The sequence below is a fragment of the Lathyrus oleraceus genome, chromosome 2 (assembly GCF_024323335.1).
Source record: "Lathyrus oleraceus cultivar Zhongwan6 chromosome 2, CAAS_Psat_ZW6_1.0, whole genome shotgun sequence".
NCBI lineage: Eukaryota > Viridiplantae > Streptophyta > Magnoliopsida > Fabales > Fabaceae > Lathyrus > Lathyrus oleraceus.
Genome location: NC_066580.1, coordinates 50,630,608 through 50,647,945, shown reverse-complemented (window position 1 = coordinate 50,647,945; position 17,338 = coordinate 50,630,608). Strand labels below are relative to the sequence as shown.

The 17,338-nt window shown below is 35.2% G+C and overlaps 2 protein-coding genes across 2 annotated transcripts; one reads left to right on the top strand and one right to left on the bottom strand.

Moving 5' to 3' along the window:
• Positions 1–9,580: 9,580 nt before the first annotated feature.
• LOC127121887 (uncharacterized) lies at positions 9,581–10,378 on the bottom strand. Its single transcript, XM_051052318.1, has 2 exons — positions 10,087–10,378; positions 9,581–10,044 (listed from the first exon to the last, which is right to left on the bottom strand). Exons 1-2 carry the CDS (start codon positions 10,376–10,378, stop codon positions 9,581–9,583), a joined length of 756 nt encoding a protein of 251 aa, XP_050908275.1.
• Positions 10,379–12,087: 1,709 nt separating this feature from the next.
• On the top strand, positions 12,088–16,424 carry LOC127118047 (GDSL esterase/lipase At2g42990). Its single transcript, XM_051048181.1, has 3 exons — positions 12,088–12,531; positions 13,290–13,779; positions 15,949–16,424. The coding sequence occupies exons 1-3, from the start codon at positions 12,157–12,159 to the stop codon at positions 16,140–16,142; spliced, it is 1,059 nt and encodes a 352-aa protein (XP_050904138.1). The 5' UTR covers positions 12,088–12,156; the 3' UTR covers positions 16,143–16,424.
• Positions 16,425–17,338: the final 914 nt, after the last annotated feature.

The following is a 17,338-nucleotide window of genomic DNA, read 5'->3' as shown; positions in this document are numbered from 1 at the left end:
CGATCAAAACCTTTTATGCAGATCCACGAAGCGATCACGAACGTTGAACGATGACAACGTCTCTACTCAGTCCACACGAACGGGTTCCTTCAATCTCAGTGCTAGCTGGTACGAATGAAGGCTTTGAGTGAGAGAGAGAGAGTGAGAGAAAACGAAAATAATGCAACCGCAAATTTTTGCTTCTGCACAAGGGTTCTATTTATAGAACCACTTGTGTGGGCTTCAAGCTAAAAGCCCACTTAAGTGTATTTTGGCCCATATCTTATAATATGCCCAAAATCACTTAAGCTCATGGTACCTTACCATATTTCGTATTCTACTCAAGTACAACGTACCTTACGATGTTCTATAATTCACTTAAGGGCACCGTACCTTACGGTATTCCTTAGTTACTCTATCTCTCATCAATCCGTCCTTTGTGTGTGACCCTGTAGGTTTTCGTGACGTTGGCAATTATATTAAATCACGCATTTAACATAATAAACAGTGAGCGGTATCTAGCAACACATCACTGCTACCCAAGACACGAAAATGTCATGTGATCTGACAATTCCTTCTGTGATAATACTTATGTGTATAATTACCCTTTTGCCCTTATGTCTATATTGAACACAAGGCATAGACCGTGTCATCCTTGTCCAGTTCAATATTGGGCCCATAGACATTTATCCTGTTATGCAGGATGGGCAAATTCCATCTAGGTCACTCATGTCCCTCAGCATGCTTTGTGGAGTACCCATCAACTGTCTTTATGGTTATCCAGTTACGGACAACGTTGGATCAGCAATAAAGCACTCGACTCTACATCTAGGATCCATAGTGGTTTCAGGTCGAAGAGTGGAATACACTATTATCACCATGAGAATAACTTATGACACCTTGCATAACTTTCTATATAGTATTCTCATAGCGGGTCAATCCGGTATAAATATTACTCCTAATATCCATACCTATGTTTAAGACTTGATAACTCTTTATCCATGATCCATGAGATGTGATCATCGGTCTACAAACATAATAGTCTTAATGCTTTAATGTTATCCCACTTCGCACTAAAGCTCGACTACGGATACTTTAGGAATAGTGTCCTTATGTTTAATGTGTTCTCATGATTAAGTCACACTTAATACATTAAACGGACTATCTATTCCAGGGACTTTATTAATCAACCATAATAAAGAGAATGCCTTTTATTATTCGATACAAGTACCAAAATGTATTGGCCTCTAGGGCTTACACCAACAATCTCCCACTAGCACTAGAGCCAATCAGGCATACCCCGTATGCCCATTGATCTAGTATGGCCATCATGCTTCTGCTGCGCAAGAGGCTTTGTCAGTGGGTCAACTATATTGTCAAGTGTAGGTACTTTACATATTTTCACATCTCCTCTATCTATTATCTCTCGAATGAGATGATAACGCCTAAGTATGTGTTTGGATCGTTGGTGAGATCTAGGCTCCTTGGCTTGTGCGATAGCACCATTGTTATCATAATAGAGACCAATGGGATCCACAATGCTAGGGACTATGCCAAGTTCACTAATGAACTTTTTGATCCAAACAACTCCCTTTTCTGCATTTGAGGCAGCAATATACTCGGCCTCGGTTGTAGAATCAGCAACTGTATCTTGCTTTGAACTTTTCAAGCTCACAGCGCCACCATTTCAGCAAAACACATAACCATTGGAATCATTCATATTAAAGCGTCTCAGCACCTTGTCTATGTACTCTGACTTAGGCCAAGCATTTTATGATCTATCTCTATAGATTCTGATTCCTAATATATAGGCTGCTTCACCTAGGTCCTTCATAGATAAGAATTTCCCTACCCAAGACTTTACTTGTTGCAGGATAGGGATATCGTTTCCAATGAGTAATATGTCATCTACATATAATCACAGGAATACGATCATGCTCCCACTAACCTTCTTGTAGACACAAGGCTCATCTTCGTTCTTGATGAATCCATATTGTTTTACTATTTCATCAAAACGAAGATTCCATGAGTAATACATCACCTTGATCAGATATCCATATATCTCAGGTAGGTGACGTATCCTGCCTGACCTACGCTGGTCTTGTTCTACTTGAGCAGGTTGCTCTTACACAACTACTTGTGTTTCCTGCTCCAATTCCTCCATAGGTGTGTCGATGCTTTGTGATTCTTGAATTTCTTCAAGCTCTACTTTCCTCCCACAGGTTCCTTTGGAAATAAAATTATTTTCTAGGAAAACTCCAGTTCGAGCGACAAATGTAACACCCCGATAAAAATAAGATAATTATTTAATTTAAGTTAATATTATATTTATTAATTTAATTAAATAATTGGAATTATTGGATTATTATTATTATTATTATTGGAATAATAATTATTGGAAAATATATAAGTTGGAAATAAGGAAAAAGAGTTCCATTTTTTGGTAAAAAGAGTTTTCACGTGAAAACAGAGAAGCAGCTCAAAAAGAGGAAAAGGGCAAAGAGGCAGAGCAAGAGGAAGAAGGTTGGAGAAGAGAAGAGCTTGAGGCTAAAGGATTGCCGGATTAACTCAGGTAAGGGGGGTTTATCGTCGTTTAATGGGTATTATGGGTTAACATGTAATGGGTAGTGATAAGCCGTTGATTTGACCCTAATTGGATTATGAATGTTGAAAAATTGTGATGAATAGATGATGTGAAAACTGTAATTGAATCTGTATTTGTGTGAGTGGTGATTTCCCGAACGTATAGCTTTTTACGGAATCGGATTCGGAGGTCCGGAAGTCCTCCAACGGCGGAAAATGCGGATAATTCTGCATTCTGCTTCGTGTTAGCGCAGGAACAGCTCTCTGTCTTGCGTTAACCGGTTAACCCAGGGTGTTAACCGGTTAACACTGTTAGGAATTGTGAGGTATTGCTGTTTTGCTTGCGTTAACCGGTTAACCCAGGGCGTTAACCGGTTAACACTGTTGTGAGTTGTGAAAATATTGCTGTTCTGTCTGCGTTAACCGGTTAACCCAGGGTGTTAACCGGTTAACACTGTTGAATTTGGCCAGGAAGCGTGTTCTGTCCTGCGTTAACCGGTTAACCCAGGGCGTTAACCGGTTAACACTGTTGGAAAAGTGAGAAATTAATATTTGAATAATGTGTGCATAATTGGTGTTTGGCCTATACTGGCGTATGATGTAATAGGGATTAATTCCCGCTGTTTTGAGCAGTATAGGTATTAGTGGAGTGTGCTAATACTGTGATTAATTATTTGACATGATATGATGTTTTGATACATGTGCTGATGATGTGCGAAAATATGCATAATGTTGTGAATGTATATATTATGCATGTGTTGGTGAATGGACTGTTTTATGGCTTAGAGTGTGAGCATATGTCCATTATGGATTGTTGTTAATGATGTTGCATTGCTAGGTGAATTAGCATGCATATTGTGGCCTTTATGGTGGTAGCTAATTCCCATGGTGAGGAATTAGTGAGTAAATCATTGTGGATTATTGTTGATGATTTTGCATTGCTAGGTGATTTAGCATGCATATTGTAGTCTGTATGGTGGTAGCTAATTCCCATAGTGAGGAATTAGTGAGTTGGTGGTAGCTAATTTCCGTGGTGAGGAATTAGTGAGTGAGTCACTAGGTCTCAAATGAGTGGGACTAGTGGGCTTGGTAGCCGTATCTGGATTTGATCGGTGAGGTGAACTATATGTTCACGAATAGTCGGTACCGCATGCATGGAGTCTCATTGCATAATGTATGTCTTGTGTATAATATGAATGGATGTGTTCCAATATTATACGTGTGTGTTGATGTTTATGTTGAGCATGATTATGATGTTTGAGTGGAGGTTGCCGTTACCGAATGTGTGATATGATTAGGGTGATTAATGTGTTATTCACTTAGCATTACATGACATTTTATAATGCTTATTATATCGATTGAGGAACTCACCCTTACAACTATTTTTCAGGTAACGAGCAGTGATTGAGTAGAAGCTAGTGCTTGGAGTCTACTGTAGTCTCCTTAGTGGGTCATGCTCTGATAGATGTAACATCGGGACGAGATGTTTTACCTTGTTGGATAATTTTACATGTAATGTGTTACATGTTTTGCATGATTGATTTGATTTCTATCCGCTGCGTATTGTGCAAATGCTTTATGTTTTGAATTAATAATAGAGCATGACAGTTATTATGGTGAATGGTGTGAAATGATTGTGTGACACCCTTAATTGCATAATTACTCTGATTGATATATTGTTATTTTAATTAAATATTTGGGGTATTTTAGAAGGGTGTTACAACAAACACTTTGCCCTCAGAAGGATTGTAGAAGTAATACCCTCTTGTTTCTTTAGGATACCCCACAAATAAGCATTTGTCAGATTTGGGCTCAAGCTTAGTTGAAATTTGTCGTTTCACATAAACCTCGCAACCCCAAATCTTTATGTAAGACATATGTGGTTTCTTACCACTCCATATCTCATATGGTGTCTTCTCAACCTTTTTGGATGGAACATGGTTAAGTGTGTAAGCTGCTGTCAATGTCCCCAAAAGGAGTTTGGAAGATCGGCGTGACTCATCATGGATCGGACCATGTCTAACAGGGTTCGATTTCTTCTCTCAGATGCACCATTCCATTGGGGTGTTCCAGGAGGAGTAAGTTGGGATAGGATCCCACACTCTTTCAGATGGATCAAACTCTAGGCTTAAATACTCACCACCTCGATCTGATCGAGGAGTTTTAATATTCTTACCTAGTTGGTTTTAACTCGTTAGGTTTCACCCTTTTAGTATTAATGTTATTAATAGGCATTTTGAGATCAAGGACATATAGTCCATTACTCATTTGTGCAGTAGCATAGAATATATCATTCAAATAAATTGAGCAACAATTGTTCTTTATTATAAATGAAAAACCAAACTTGTCCAGACAAGAAATGGAAATAATATTCCTGCTAATTGCAGGTGCATAATAACAGTTCTCTAACTGAATTATAAAACCACTAGGTAAAGTCAATACATAAGATCCTACGGCTAAAGTAGCAACCTTTGCTCCACTGCCAACTCATAGGTCAACTTCACCTTTTGCCAAATCTCTACTCCTTTTCAGCCCCTGCACATTTGTACAAATGTGAGAACCGCATCCAGTATCTAATACCCATGATGCAGAAGTAGATAAATTAATAACAAAATTACCTGAAGTTGAAGTCTCTACTCCATTCTTCTTATCTTCCAGGTACTTTGGGCAGTTTCTCTTCCAGTGTCCGGTCTTACCGCAATGGAAGCAGGTGCCTTCTTTTGCTATGCCTCCACTAGGCTTCAAAGCAGCAGTGGGTCTGGGATTGGCAACTTCCTTGCCCTTCCCCTTATCACTCTGCTTAGTGGGCCTTTTGTTCTGTCTCTTTCCATTTCCGATCATCAGAATGGACTTCCCTTTTGACTTCAGATTCTGCTCGGTAGTTCTTAACATGGCGAGCAGTTCAGGAAGAGATTTGTCCATATCAATCATATTGAAATTTAGGACAAATTGACTGAAACTATCTGGCAACGATTGCAAGATCAAATCAGTTGCAAGTTCCTTTTCGAGGGGAAAACCCAATCTCTCAAGGTTTTCCACATACCCAATCATCTTGAGTACATGGGGACCTACAGGGGCTCCCTCAGCTAACTTGCTTTGGAAAAGGGCTTTTGAAACTTCAAACCTCTCATGCCTTGCTTGCTCTTGATAGAGCAGCTTCAGGTGTTCGATCATATCGAACGCTGACATGTTCTCATGTTGCTTTTGCAATTCTGAGTTCATGGTAGCCAGCATGAGACAAGCAGTTTCATTGGCATCATCGACATGCTTCTTATAAGCATCTCTTTCTGCCTTAGGTGCAGAACTAGGAGGTTCCTCTTCAGGAACAGGTGTCTCCAAGACATACAGCTTTTTATCATGTTTGAGGACAATCCTCAGGTTTCGGTGCCAATCCAGAAAATTTGTCCCAGACAATTTTTCCTTGTCAAGGATTGATCGCAAGATGTTGTTAGAGGTGTTTGCTGTCATGGTTATCTACATAAGGATTAAGAAAATATAAGTATCATTGACATATTTAATTAGGCCTTTAATCAAATATGCTCCCACTATTTTACTCAAAACAAATGACCCTCATCATTTGATTCGGAAAATCCCGTTGGAAGATTTTCTAGTGGGTCGAGATCCATATTTCACTTCGTTCTAAGTCCGCGTAGGCGGATTACACAAAACTAGGTTATTTAGGTAGGAACTCCTTCCAGTTGTATCTCATACAACTCTCGAAAATTTCAGTTGGGTGAATAACTCCTTATTCCAATCCATCATATGGATTATTCCCAACTCTTGCTTCTAAAACATATATGATATTATTATAATTAAGTTTGACCCATTGTCTTAGCAGTTGGATATTACAATTATCCCATCGCACCTTACTAATATAGAACATGCACCTCGCTTTGGCGAAACCTACATTATCCGATACTAGTCTTGATGAGTGCTATAACTTGGAAAGAAAACATATATAATATCATCATAATTTGTTTAGTTAAGTTTGACCCATTGTTTTAGCAGTTGGATATTACAATTATCCCATCGCACCTTACTAATATAGAACATGCACCTTGCTTTGGCGAAACCTACATTATCCGATACTAGTCTTGATGAGTGCTAAAACTTGGAAAGCATAAACTTAATATTTTAGTTTGAGGGAATTGCAATTGTTATGATCTCACCGGCTTATTTATCATATAAACCGTCTCTCACATGCATCAACATACATTCACATGCATCAACATACATACAAACAAAATGAAACAGTTATGGCCCCTAGCGCAATTGTTCTCCCAAGCCAATGAGAGAACCTAAGTTAACCTACAACGATCTAAGCTTCTCCAAGCAAGATCTTCAAGGTTGTCCTCCTTTAATATTGAATTCTTCTCTAAGCTTCTCCAAGCAAGATCTTCAAGATTGTCCTCCTTTGATATTGAAATCTTCTCTTTCTTCATAACATTGTCTTCTTCTCTTTCTTCATAACATTACATTCCAAAAGAAACTCGTTTTACATACGAGGGTTTGAGATGAGAAAAGAAGTTACATTAAGAGATTAAAAGGAGAGGCACGACACGCAGGTCGTATTTAAAACCCAAAACAAAATAAAGGACAACTAAGGCCATAACTGATCACCACAAGGCAATAATAACAAACACATTATTATTATTAATTTTAATTCCTTTAATTAATTAAAACCAAATTAAATTTCGGCGACCGATCACACTACGCATGAACACAACCCTTGCGTAGTCACAAAACAGGAACCCCAAAATTTTGACTCTGGGAGTGTGACGACCGTCACAGGCGTGTGACGACCGTCACAGGCAATGTGAGTGTGACGACCGTCATGGTCGTGTTACGACCGTCACGCATCCAGTTTGTTACGCCTGTTACGCTCGTCACATGAGCTTCACGCGGCCAAACTAATAGGACTTTGAAACAGTCTACGGACCTATTCAAAAAAGCCCTAAATTCACAACTCCTTGACGGCACAACCCTTGCGCCGTCACCAACCCTAATGCGCCAATTTCAGACCGTCAAACACACCTCGATTGTTGATTCAGTATGATTGATCAACAGGTCATTGCTTCACCATACTAATGTCGGGTTCCGAAGCAAATGACCATTGATCGCTCAAAGGAAAACAATCATTTAGTGTTCGAATGAACGAAACAGAAACAGTATATCACATATACCGTATTTTGCATTAGGATTACTTATATCATATATAAGTTGATCGGTCTCAATTGCGTAACCTATGGACGATCGATGTATCGCTGCTTCACCATACTAATGTCGGATTCCGAAGCATAGTCAACATCAATCATCCAACTCGTACACTCATGATGCCAAATTTAATTACTCGTTTAATTAATTGATTCATTCTGTCTTTTAATCATATTAATACAGAAATTAAACAGCTATCAAGTGGCTCTGATACCACTGAAGGAGAATTGCGGTCCAAAACGCAGCGGAAATTAAAATTTTCTCCTTTAGAGATCCTTACGAATGGTCATGATCAGTGATAGAATATTTACCTCTTGTGACGACTGAAACCTTTGGTGCAGATCTCTTGTGACGATCAAAACCTTTGATGCAGATCCACGAAGCGATCACGAACGTTGAACGATGACAACGTCTCTACTCAGTCCACACGAACGGGTTCCTTCAATCTCAGTGCTAGCTGGTACGAATGAAGGCTTTGAGTGAGAGAGAGAGAGAGTGAGAGAAAACGAAAATAATGCAACCGCAAATTTTTTCTTCTGCACAAGGGTTCTATTTATAGACCCACTTGTGTGGGCTTCAAGCTAAAAGCCCACTTAAGTGTATTTTGGCCCATATCTTATAATATGCCCAAAATCACTTAAGCTCATGGTACCTTACCATATTTCGTATTCTACTCAAGTACAACGTACCTTACGATGTTCTATAATTCACTTAAGGGCACCGTACCTTACGGTATTCCTTAGTTACTCTATCTCTCATCAATCCGTCCTTTGTGTGTGACCCTGTAGGTTTTCGTGACGTTGGCAATTATATTAAATCACGCATTTAACATAATAAACAGTGAGCGGTATCTAGCAACACATCACTGCTACCCAAGACACGAAAATGTCATGTGATCTGACAATTCCTTCTGTGATAATACTTATGTGTATAATTACCCTTTTGCCCTTATGTCTATATTGAACACAAGGCATAGACCGTGTCATCCTTGTCCAGTTCAATATTGGGCCCATAGACATTTATCCTGTTATGCAGGATGGGCAAATTCCATCTAGGTCACTCATGTCCCTCAGCATGCTTTGTGGAGTACCCATCAACTGTCTTTATGGTTATCCAGTTACGGACAACGTTGGATCAGCAATAAAGCACTCGACTCTACATCTAGGATCCATAGTGGTTTCAGGTCGAAGAGTGTAATACACTATTATCACCATGAGAATAACTTATGACACCTTGCATAACTTTCTATATAGTATTCTCATAGCAGGTCAATCCGGTATAAATATTACTCCTAATATCCATACCTATGTTTAAGACTTGATAACTCTTTATCCATGATCCATGAGATATGATCATCGGTCTACAAACATAATAGTCTTAATGCTTTAATGTTATCCCACTTCACACTAAAGCTCGACTACGGATACTTTAGGAATAGTGTCCTTATGTTTAATGTGTTCTCATGATTAAGTCACACTTAATACATTAAACGGACTATCTATTCCAGGGACTTTATTAATCAACCATAATAAAGAGAATGCCTTTTATTATTCGATACAAGTACCAAAATGTATTGGCCTCTAGGGCTTACACCAACATGCCAAGGTATGATCCCAATGTCAATGCATATGATGAGATGACATGAGAGATCTTAGGGTCAAAATTGGTGTCTTACAGTTCCTACACTATAAATGAACTTATCGAATCCTGTATGATTAGTTGGCACCCAATTAGCAGCTCCAATTCTATGAAGTACTGCATACTTCACACTCAAGCAACTTGCTGACAGCTACCCTTTTCTAGGTCATTCCTTTACTTGCTTTATAATAATTTCTCTGCAAATGAGATTGTCAGGAACTTCCACTTCAGCTTGTTCTTCTTCATTTCTGCCTAAAACCTTGTTTATGATTTCTGGAGAGAAATCAACACACCTTCCTCTAACATAAACCTCTCTAAACTCCTTACTCCTCTTCTTATCACACTCCTTAGAGATATTCACAATGAATTCTTTAACAAGCGTTTCATAACACTTGCCAAAGCCAGTCACACTTTTTATCAACCCAACTTCTTGAATCAGACCCATGACTTCTTTGCACTCAATGGAATATTTTCCAAGTTCCCTTTCCAAGTCCAGTCTTCTTTGGTAAATAAATTTCCACTTCTCTACATTCTTCACAGAGTGAAAGGAAATATTGTCAATTGGAACTTCAAGAATATTGGTTGGAATCTTCTTCCTAGAAGCTTTCTTTCTTGTAGCAGAAACAATGTCTTAAACATCATATTCGACATCAAAGTCAGAATCACTAGAACCATATGGGACTTCCTTTCTCTTTAAGAATCTCTTCTTAGTGGCATGAGTAACAACCTTGCTCCACCCTTTTGTAGGACCAATATTAGTACTTCTCCTGAGAGCTTTTAAGGGCTTGTTAGAGAACTCGACAACTTTCCCCTTTCTTCTCTTTAACCTCTTAGCTATTCCTGGAGCCAATATCTTACCAATGGACTCATAATCAGAGTCTAGATCATCTATATTCACAGTGTCTATAGATTGATCCTTCTTCTCTCTAAAGTTTTCTTCTTTGTCTGACAAATCACCAGACATGCCATCAAAATCGTCTTTTTCTTCATATTTTTCAGGGGACTTAGTAGGAACATTTTCAATAAGGTTTCAATATCTTACCAATGGGCTCATAAAAATAGGTTTTTCAGAGGAGGCTTAAGAAAAAGAGGTGTGGGAAGTGAGAGTGGGATTTTGTGTACGTCTGATAAATAGAGCGTGATTTTAAGTGTAAAATAATTTTAATCCAAAAATAGAATATGCATACAAACATGTAAGAGGCATATTAACTAAGACAAACACAAAAGGTCGAAGGAGTTTTTACCCAATAACAATAATCCATGTGTCAAAAGACATTCCAGATTATGACACATAAGAGGACAGGTGCCAGAGGTATAGAAAAAGTTTTGTCCACTTGTGTGCTTATCAGAGGTTCAGTTATCCTTATTTTGAGTTTCAGAGGCTATTATACACCAGAAGCTGGTTTAGGGCTTCTGGTCATAGTAGCTTATGAATATCATCACATTCTGCTACTCTAATCAGATGGAAGCACAAACTTGAAAAATAAGATGCTTGATTCTGATATAGGATAAGATTCTCTGTCATGCTGATATAAGTAAAATTAACACAATGAAGTGTAATTATTCTTTCATAAATAAGAAGCCCTTCTAAAATATAATTTTAAAGAAGGGATTAGAAACTGTTGCATAAAAGCTCATAGATACTCATTCCTTTCTTTGTGCGGCTTTAGATATGTTGTTAAGATTGTTCTTGTGAAAGAGACTTTAGATAGTCATTCCTTTCTTTCTGCTCAATCACAGTAGAAAGAGACTTTATTACTCATGCACAGAAGAAAGAGACTTCACTGCTTAAGCAACCTTGCAAGAGACTTCCTCTACTTTAAACAAACAGTTTAGTAGAAATAATCACAATTATACTTTGATACACAATCAGAAGTATATAAGTGTTACAACAATCACAATGATTCTTAGCACTTAAGATTTCTAAGATATACAAAGATAAGAGGCAGATAAAAGAGTCAACTTCCTTCAATGTGTTCCGTTAAGATGTTTGATGATTGTTAACCTTCCTTCAAATCTTCAACTTCCTTTTATAGAGGCAGATAAAAGAGTCGTTGGAAAGTTGTATGTGCAAGAGAACATTGAAATGCAACAACTCTAAGAGAGAGACGTTGGAATAGGGATTCTGTTAAGATCTGCAACCAATGTGTAATAGCATAGTCTGCTGCATCTCTTTTTCATCTTAAGAATAAACCAGACGTGGGGCGAACTAGACAAGTCACATCAACCGTAGATAAATTTCAAATCTTTTTCATCTTAGGAATAAACCAGACGTGGAAGCGTCCCATTTTTCTGGTACATAATTCAAATTCAAATTTTATTCACTCATTTACTTGAATGTTGGAGTGCTAACCTTTCAAGTCAGCCCCTCTTTCACTACATCAGAAGCTTGAGTCCACCGTTGCATCTCGCAGTCTCCGATCTTCGATGAATTCTTGTTACTGTACGATATATATATATATATATATATATATATATATATATATATATATATATATATATATATATATATATATATATATATATTATATATATATATATATATATATATATCGGAAATGTTAGAAGCCACATACAAACTAATCATTAAAAACTCCCAACCAAACTTTCTGTGAGCATTAATCACATTTATCTAACCTTGACAAACTATTATATATACATGTATAAAGTTTATGTGGAAGCCAGAATAGCATCTCCAAATAGAAATAAAACCAAAGATTTACACAGTCATTATTATATATCATGAGGCTTATATACATTTGCGTACTATGGGCAATATTAATAACCCATGTTATCTTGGTGGCTTGTAAAACTAGAAATAATGTACCAGCAGTAATTGTGTTTGGTGATTCTTCTGTTGATTCTGGAAACAATAATAAGATAGCAACACTTCTCAAGAGCAACTTTAAACCTTATGGCCGCGACTTCGAAGGCGGCCGCCCCACCGGACGGTTTTGTAACGGCCGCGTTCCACCGGACTTCATCGCCGAGGCTTTTGGTGTTAAGAAGAATATACCAGCATATTTGGATCCTGCTTATAACATTGATGATTTTGTTACTGGTGTTTGCTTTGCTTCTGCTGGAACTGGATATGATAATGCAACTTCTGATGTACTTGTAAGTTTCTTTTTTATATAGTTTATAAAAATATAGTAAAAACATTTTAGTCACTAACATAATAGTGATTGTTTTGTTAAGATAATCTTTTTGATCACTAAAGCTATTCTTATTTTATGTAATAAATTATATAAAATTTTCAATTGTTATCTCCTTTTAATGAGTTAATATTAGAGCCAAAAAAGTTTTATTTTATTTATTTTATTTAAAGGAAGATTAAAAATACAACTTATCCGAACAATACTTAAATGATACGGTAATGAATCTCTTCCATTTTAATTAATTGTTCGACAATAATATTAAATTATTTTAAAAAAGATTTATGTTGTCTACCATGGTTATCTCTCATTTGAAAGAAAATATTTGTATTTGCGCGCTTTGAGAATACCTATATTTTAGAAAAAAAATTAAAAAACTTAAGTCATGTTGAATTTTTTTTACTCAATTGAAGACAAAAATTAAGAGTGATATATAGATTCAATAAGTATACAAAATAGACTAGAAAAAGAAGAAAAAAAACAAATAATATACATAACTTTAACCATTGATAGTAATAGAAACATACAAGTTAGGGTTGTCAAGCAAATTAAAGAGATTGTTTATGATAATTAATGGAGATATGTTGTGGTTGCTATGCCATTGATACCTTAGACGTGACAATGTGTGATACCATGTGTAGTGTAGGAGTTGATATTTATATATATATTTATAATTATAATTAATTTAATTAATTAACATGGGTTGTGAATATTTTACAGAATGTGATACCACTATGGAAGGAAATAGAGTTCTACAAAGAGTATCAAGCAAAACTAAGAGCCCATGTTGGTGAAGAGAAAGCAAATGAAATCATAAGTGAATCATTATACCTAATAAGCTTAGGAACCAATGATTTTCTAGAAAACTACTATATTTTCCCAACAAGACAACTTCATTTTACAGTGTCACAATACCAAGATTTTCTAGTGGATATTGCGGAAAAATTTGTGAGAAAACTGCACTCACTTGGTGCTAGGAAACTATCCATAACTGGTCTTGTTCCTATAGGGTGTCTGCCATTAGAGAGGGCTACAAATATTTTTGGTGATCATGGTTGCAATAAGAAATATAATAAAGTGGCTTTACAATTTAATGCAAAGTTGGAGAAAATGATTTATAAGGTGAATAAGGAGCTTCCTCAATTGAAGGCTTTGTCGGCAAATGCTTATGATATTGTTTTTGATATCATTGCAAGACCTTCCTTCTATGGTATGTTTTCTTTATTTGTTAGTATGATTTATGTCTTTTAAAAAATTGATATATTCGATTTACATATCATTTTGAAAACCAAATTCTCTACCGTATATGATGATATATTCGATTTTATAAACTTTTTGATCTTGATTGCAAGATTAAAAACATAAATTTGCTTTTATTTATATTTTTAAAATGATCTATTTTAAAACATAATTGTCCAATCTTAATCGAATAGTTATCAATGGTTACATGTGTGACTGGAGATAACCGCACTCTACCATTATTGTACTAACAGTAGTAACAAGTAGCCTGCATTAATTATGGATCCATTAATATGGTAGCTCCTTTTTGAACCTAAAGTTATTTTCATAATCAATGCAGCAAAACTAATTAAAGGGGTACAGTTTTTTTATTTCAATAAAAAAACAGTTATTTTTTAAAAATAAAAAATATAGTCTGTAAGTAAATGCTTATCGCTTACTACCTTAATTTTTGAAATTTATTAATTATCAGAACTAGATCAAATACATCAGATATGTAATGATTCTGAAAAATAATTAAATTTCTTATAATAAGGAAGTATAATAAGCTGTGATATTGTGTCTGAAATTGGGGCTGCACAATGATTTTCCAATAAATAAGTAGAATGACCTCCATTCAAAATAAGTATAACATGTTTAGAAAATTTATTTCTCTTAAAACAAATGTTTCTAGTTTCAAATCATCTTAAATAAGTAATACAATATATGTTTAAAAAAAAATGTTTTAATATTCAATGAAATTTATTTGGTATTTTTTAATTGAATCCTTTATTTAATAAAAATAATTTTAAAATTTAACTTAGTGAATATTTGTTTCAAATTTCATAATATTTTTAGAATGTGTTTGAAAGGATAATACTTTAATTCAAACAATATATATATATATATATATATATATATATATATATATATATATATATATATATATATATATATATATATATATATATATTAGTCTGATAACTTTTTACCACATATTTGTATAACAAAATTTACTGTTGAATTAAAAGATATTATTATATAGATCATTCCTATAAAATTTAACATCAATTGAAAATCATTTAATTGTTAAAGACATAGTCATAAATTTTTATGCATCTTATTGATATACCAAATGATTTTTGATTAATATTAAATTTTATATAGATGATCTATATGAATTTTGTTATATGGATATATGGTGAAGAGTTATTAGATATAATACAAAAATAATAAGTAAAATTGGAAGAGAAAAGTAAATTAAAATCTCATATTTCCTTTTTGTATAAATAAAATAATCCCCATTTGATACAAAAAATTCCACATTTATTAAAATTTTAAGAATTTACTTTTAAATTCTATTAAAAATGTTTGAGAGGGATAAAAGAAATGATATTTAGTAGTCCAGTTAAATGAATTTAAGTTATTAGTATAAAATTTAATTCTTGATAACATCATTTCTTTATATTTTTGTATTAATTTAAGTTTTTATATTAATGAATCAATAATTTAAAAATGTTTGTACAAAAGGTTGGTGTGGCATTTGATAGCCTCTCTATTTGTTCACGACGTAAGCCTATCCTACATTTAAGCTGGGGTCCTTGTAAACTAAGACAAAACATAAACGATCCGATTTAAATTTAAAAAAAAAAAATTATTAAAATATAATTAAGACAAAATATAGTGAAGAAAAAAATGTATTTGGTTAATAGAATGTACTTTAGAGCAGCTACTTGAAATTATTAAAACTTTTGTACCCTACTAAAGTTTTATTAGGTATGCTTTTATATTTGCTCATTAATACAAATTTATGGAGGCAAGGACACTTCTCTACCATTCAAGCAACAAAATGACTGTGTTTTAATATTGTTGATAGCCTCATATTTCATTTTTAGGGATCACTTGAGTCACAATCTAAATATCCTTTAGTGCTTTTCAGACAATTTTCAAGCATTGGTCCATATAGATTATTTGAAATTAGTCCCCACAATATAATGTAATGGTCCATACAATTTTTAAGAACTGGTCCATACAATTTTCTCGCTGCTCTAAATTGTACTGAATTTTATAAAATTATTTGATTAGTTGGGATTAAAATCAGTTCAAGAAAAACACATAAAAATGATTACAATGATAATATGGACTTTATATGTTTTTGCAGGATTTGAGGTGACAGAGAAGGCATGTTGTTCAACTGGAACATTTGAGATGAGCTACTTATGCAGTGACAAGAATCCACTAACATGCAAAGATGCAAACAAGTATGTGTTTTGGGATGCTTTTCATCCTACTGAGAAGACAAACCGTATTGCCGCAAATTATTTGATCCCTAAACTTCTAGCAGCTTTTAGATGATCCATTCATTCCCTTCTAGACTATCTTATGTTCAAATATTATTGCACAATGCTCAAAAGAACAATCCAACTATATGCCAAATTGAAGGACTATGAGATGTGCAAATGATCACTGTTTTAGAAGCGGCAGCAAATCAAGTGCTGAGGTTTTGTGGTATGGTGCATGGAATAATCCTTTATTTTGTGGAAGTTGTTAGAAGTTGTTATTTTCTTGTAGTCTCTTTTTAAGCATTGTATTTCTTCCATTTTGGATTATGAATGAATTTACAATCAGTTCCTCTTCTCTTTATTCTTAAGGAGGTTTTCTTAGTCTTCGAACTGTATGAATCGTTTTAACATAACATTGGTGCTATCAGTGAGAGTCTCCCTCACCAAAATCTAATGGCGGTAACCGGATCCTCTTCCACGAAAAGAATTGATGAGCTCTCAAAATAGATGTCAGTTGTTCTTGTTAGATTGGAAACAATCTAAGAACCCTAAACCCTAAATCATAAACCATTTACCTCGATTGAACCTGAATGTTCCTCGTTTCAAGGGAGTTGATGCACATGGTTGGATCTTCAAAATTTCACAACTCTTCACATATCACCAGACACCTGAAGATCGCATCACCATCGCATTGTTTTGTCTCGATGGTCCAGCTCTAACATGCCTGAGAGGCGTGAGGAGGGACTTTGTTTCAATTGTGACCAAAAGTGGTTAACGCAGCACCGTTGTGGTGGTCGTGCATTTTTTATGATCGCGGATGAAGACGGCGACGATGTGGATCTGAGTCAACTTGAGACAATCCTTGCTAATGAATCACCACCAGCCCAATTGAGCCTTCATGCCTTGGCTGGCTCTCAAGCAACAGACACTTTCCATGTGGCTCTCAACCAAACCCTTCATCCTAAAAGCATTTAATTCTTAATCTATTTTTTCACTCTAAATCTCCATCCTTTTGATTCATCACATCATAGGGAGCAAAAGAAGATAGAATTTCAAGTAAAGATTCTTCTTCATCTTTTGCATTGCTCACATTAACCTTCTATTTTTACTGAAAAAAGTTATATCATGTCCGGAAATGTATCTCCGTAACGTATATGAACTTGTCCGGAGATACATTTCCGAAATTTGTCTGTGTTCATTTTTGAAGTCATTTTATAGCATTAGTAGCGCTTATGTACTATACTATAGTTTTAATTATTTTCATTAGAT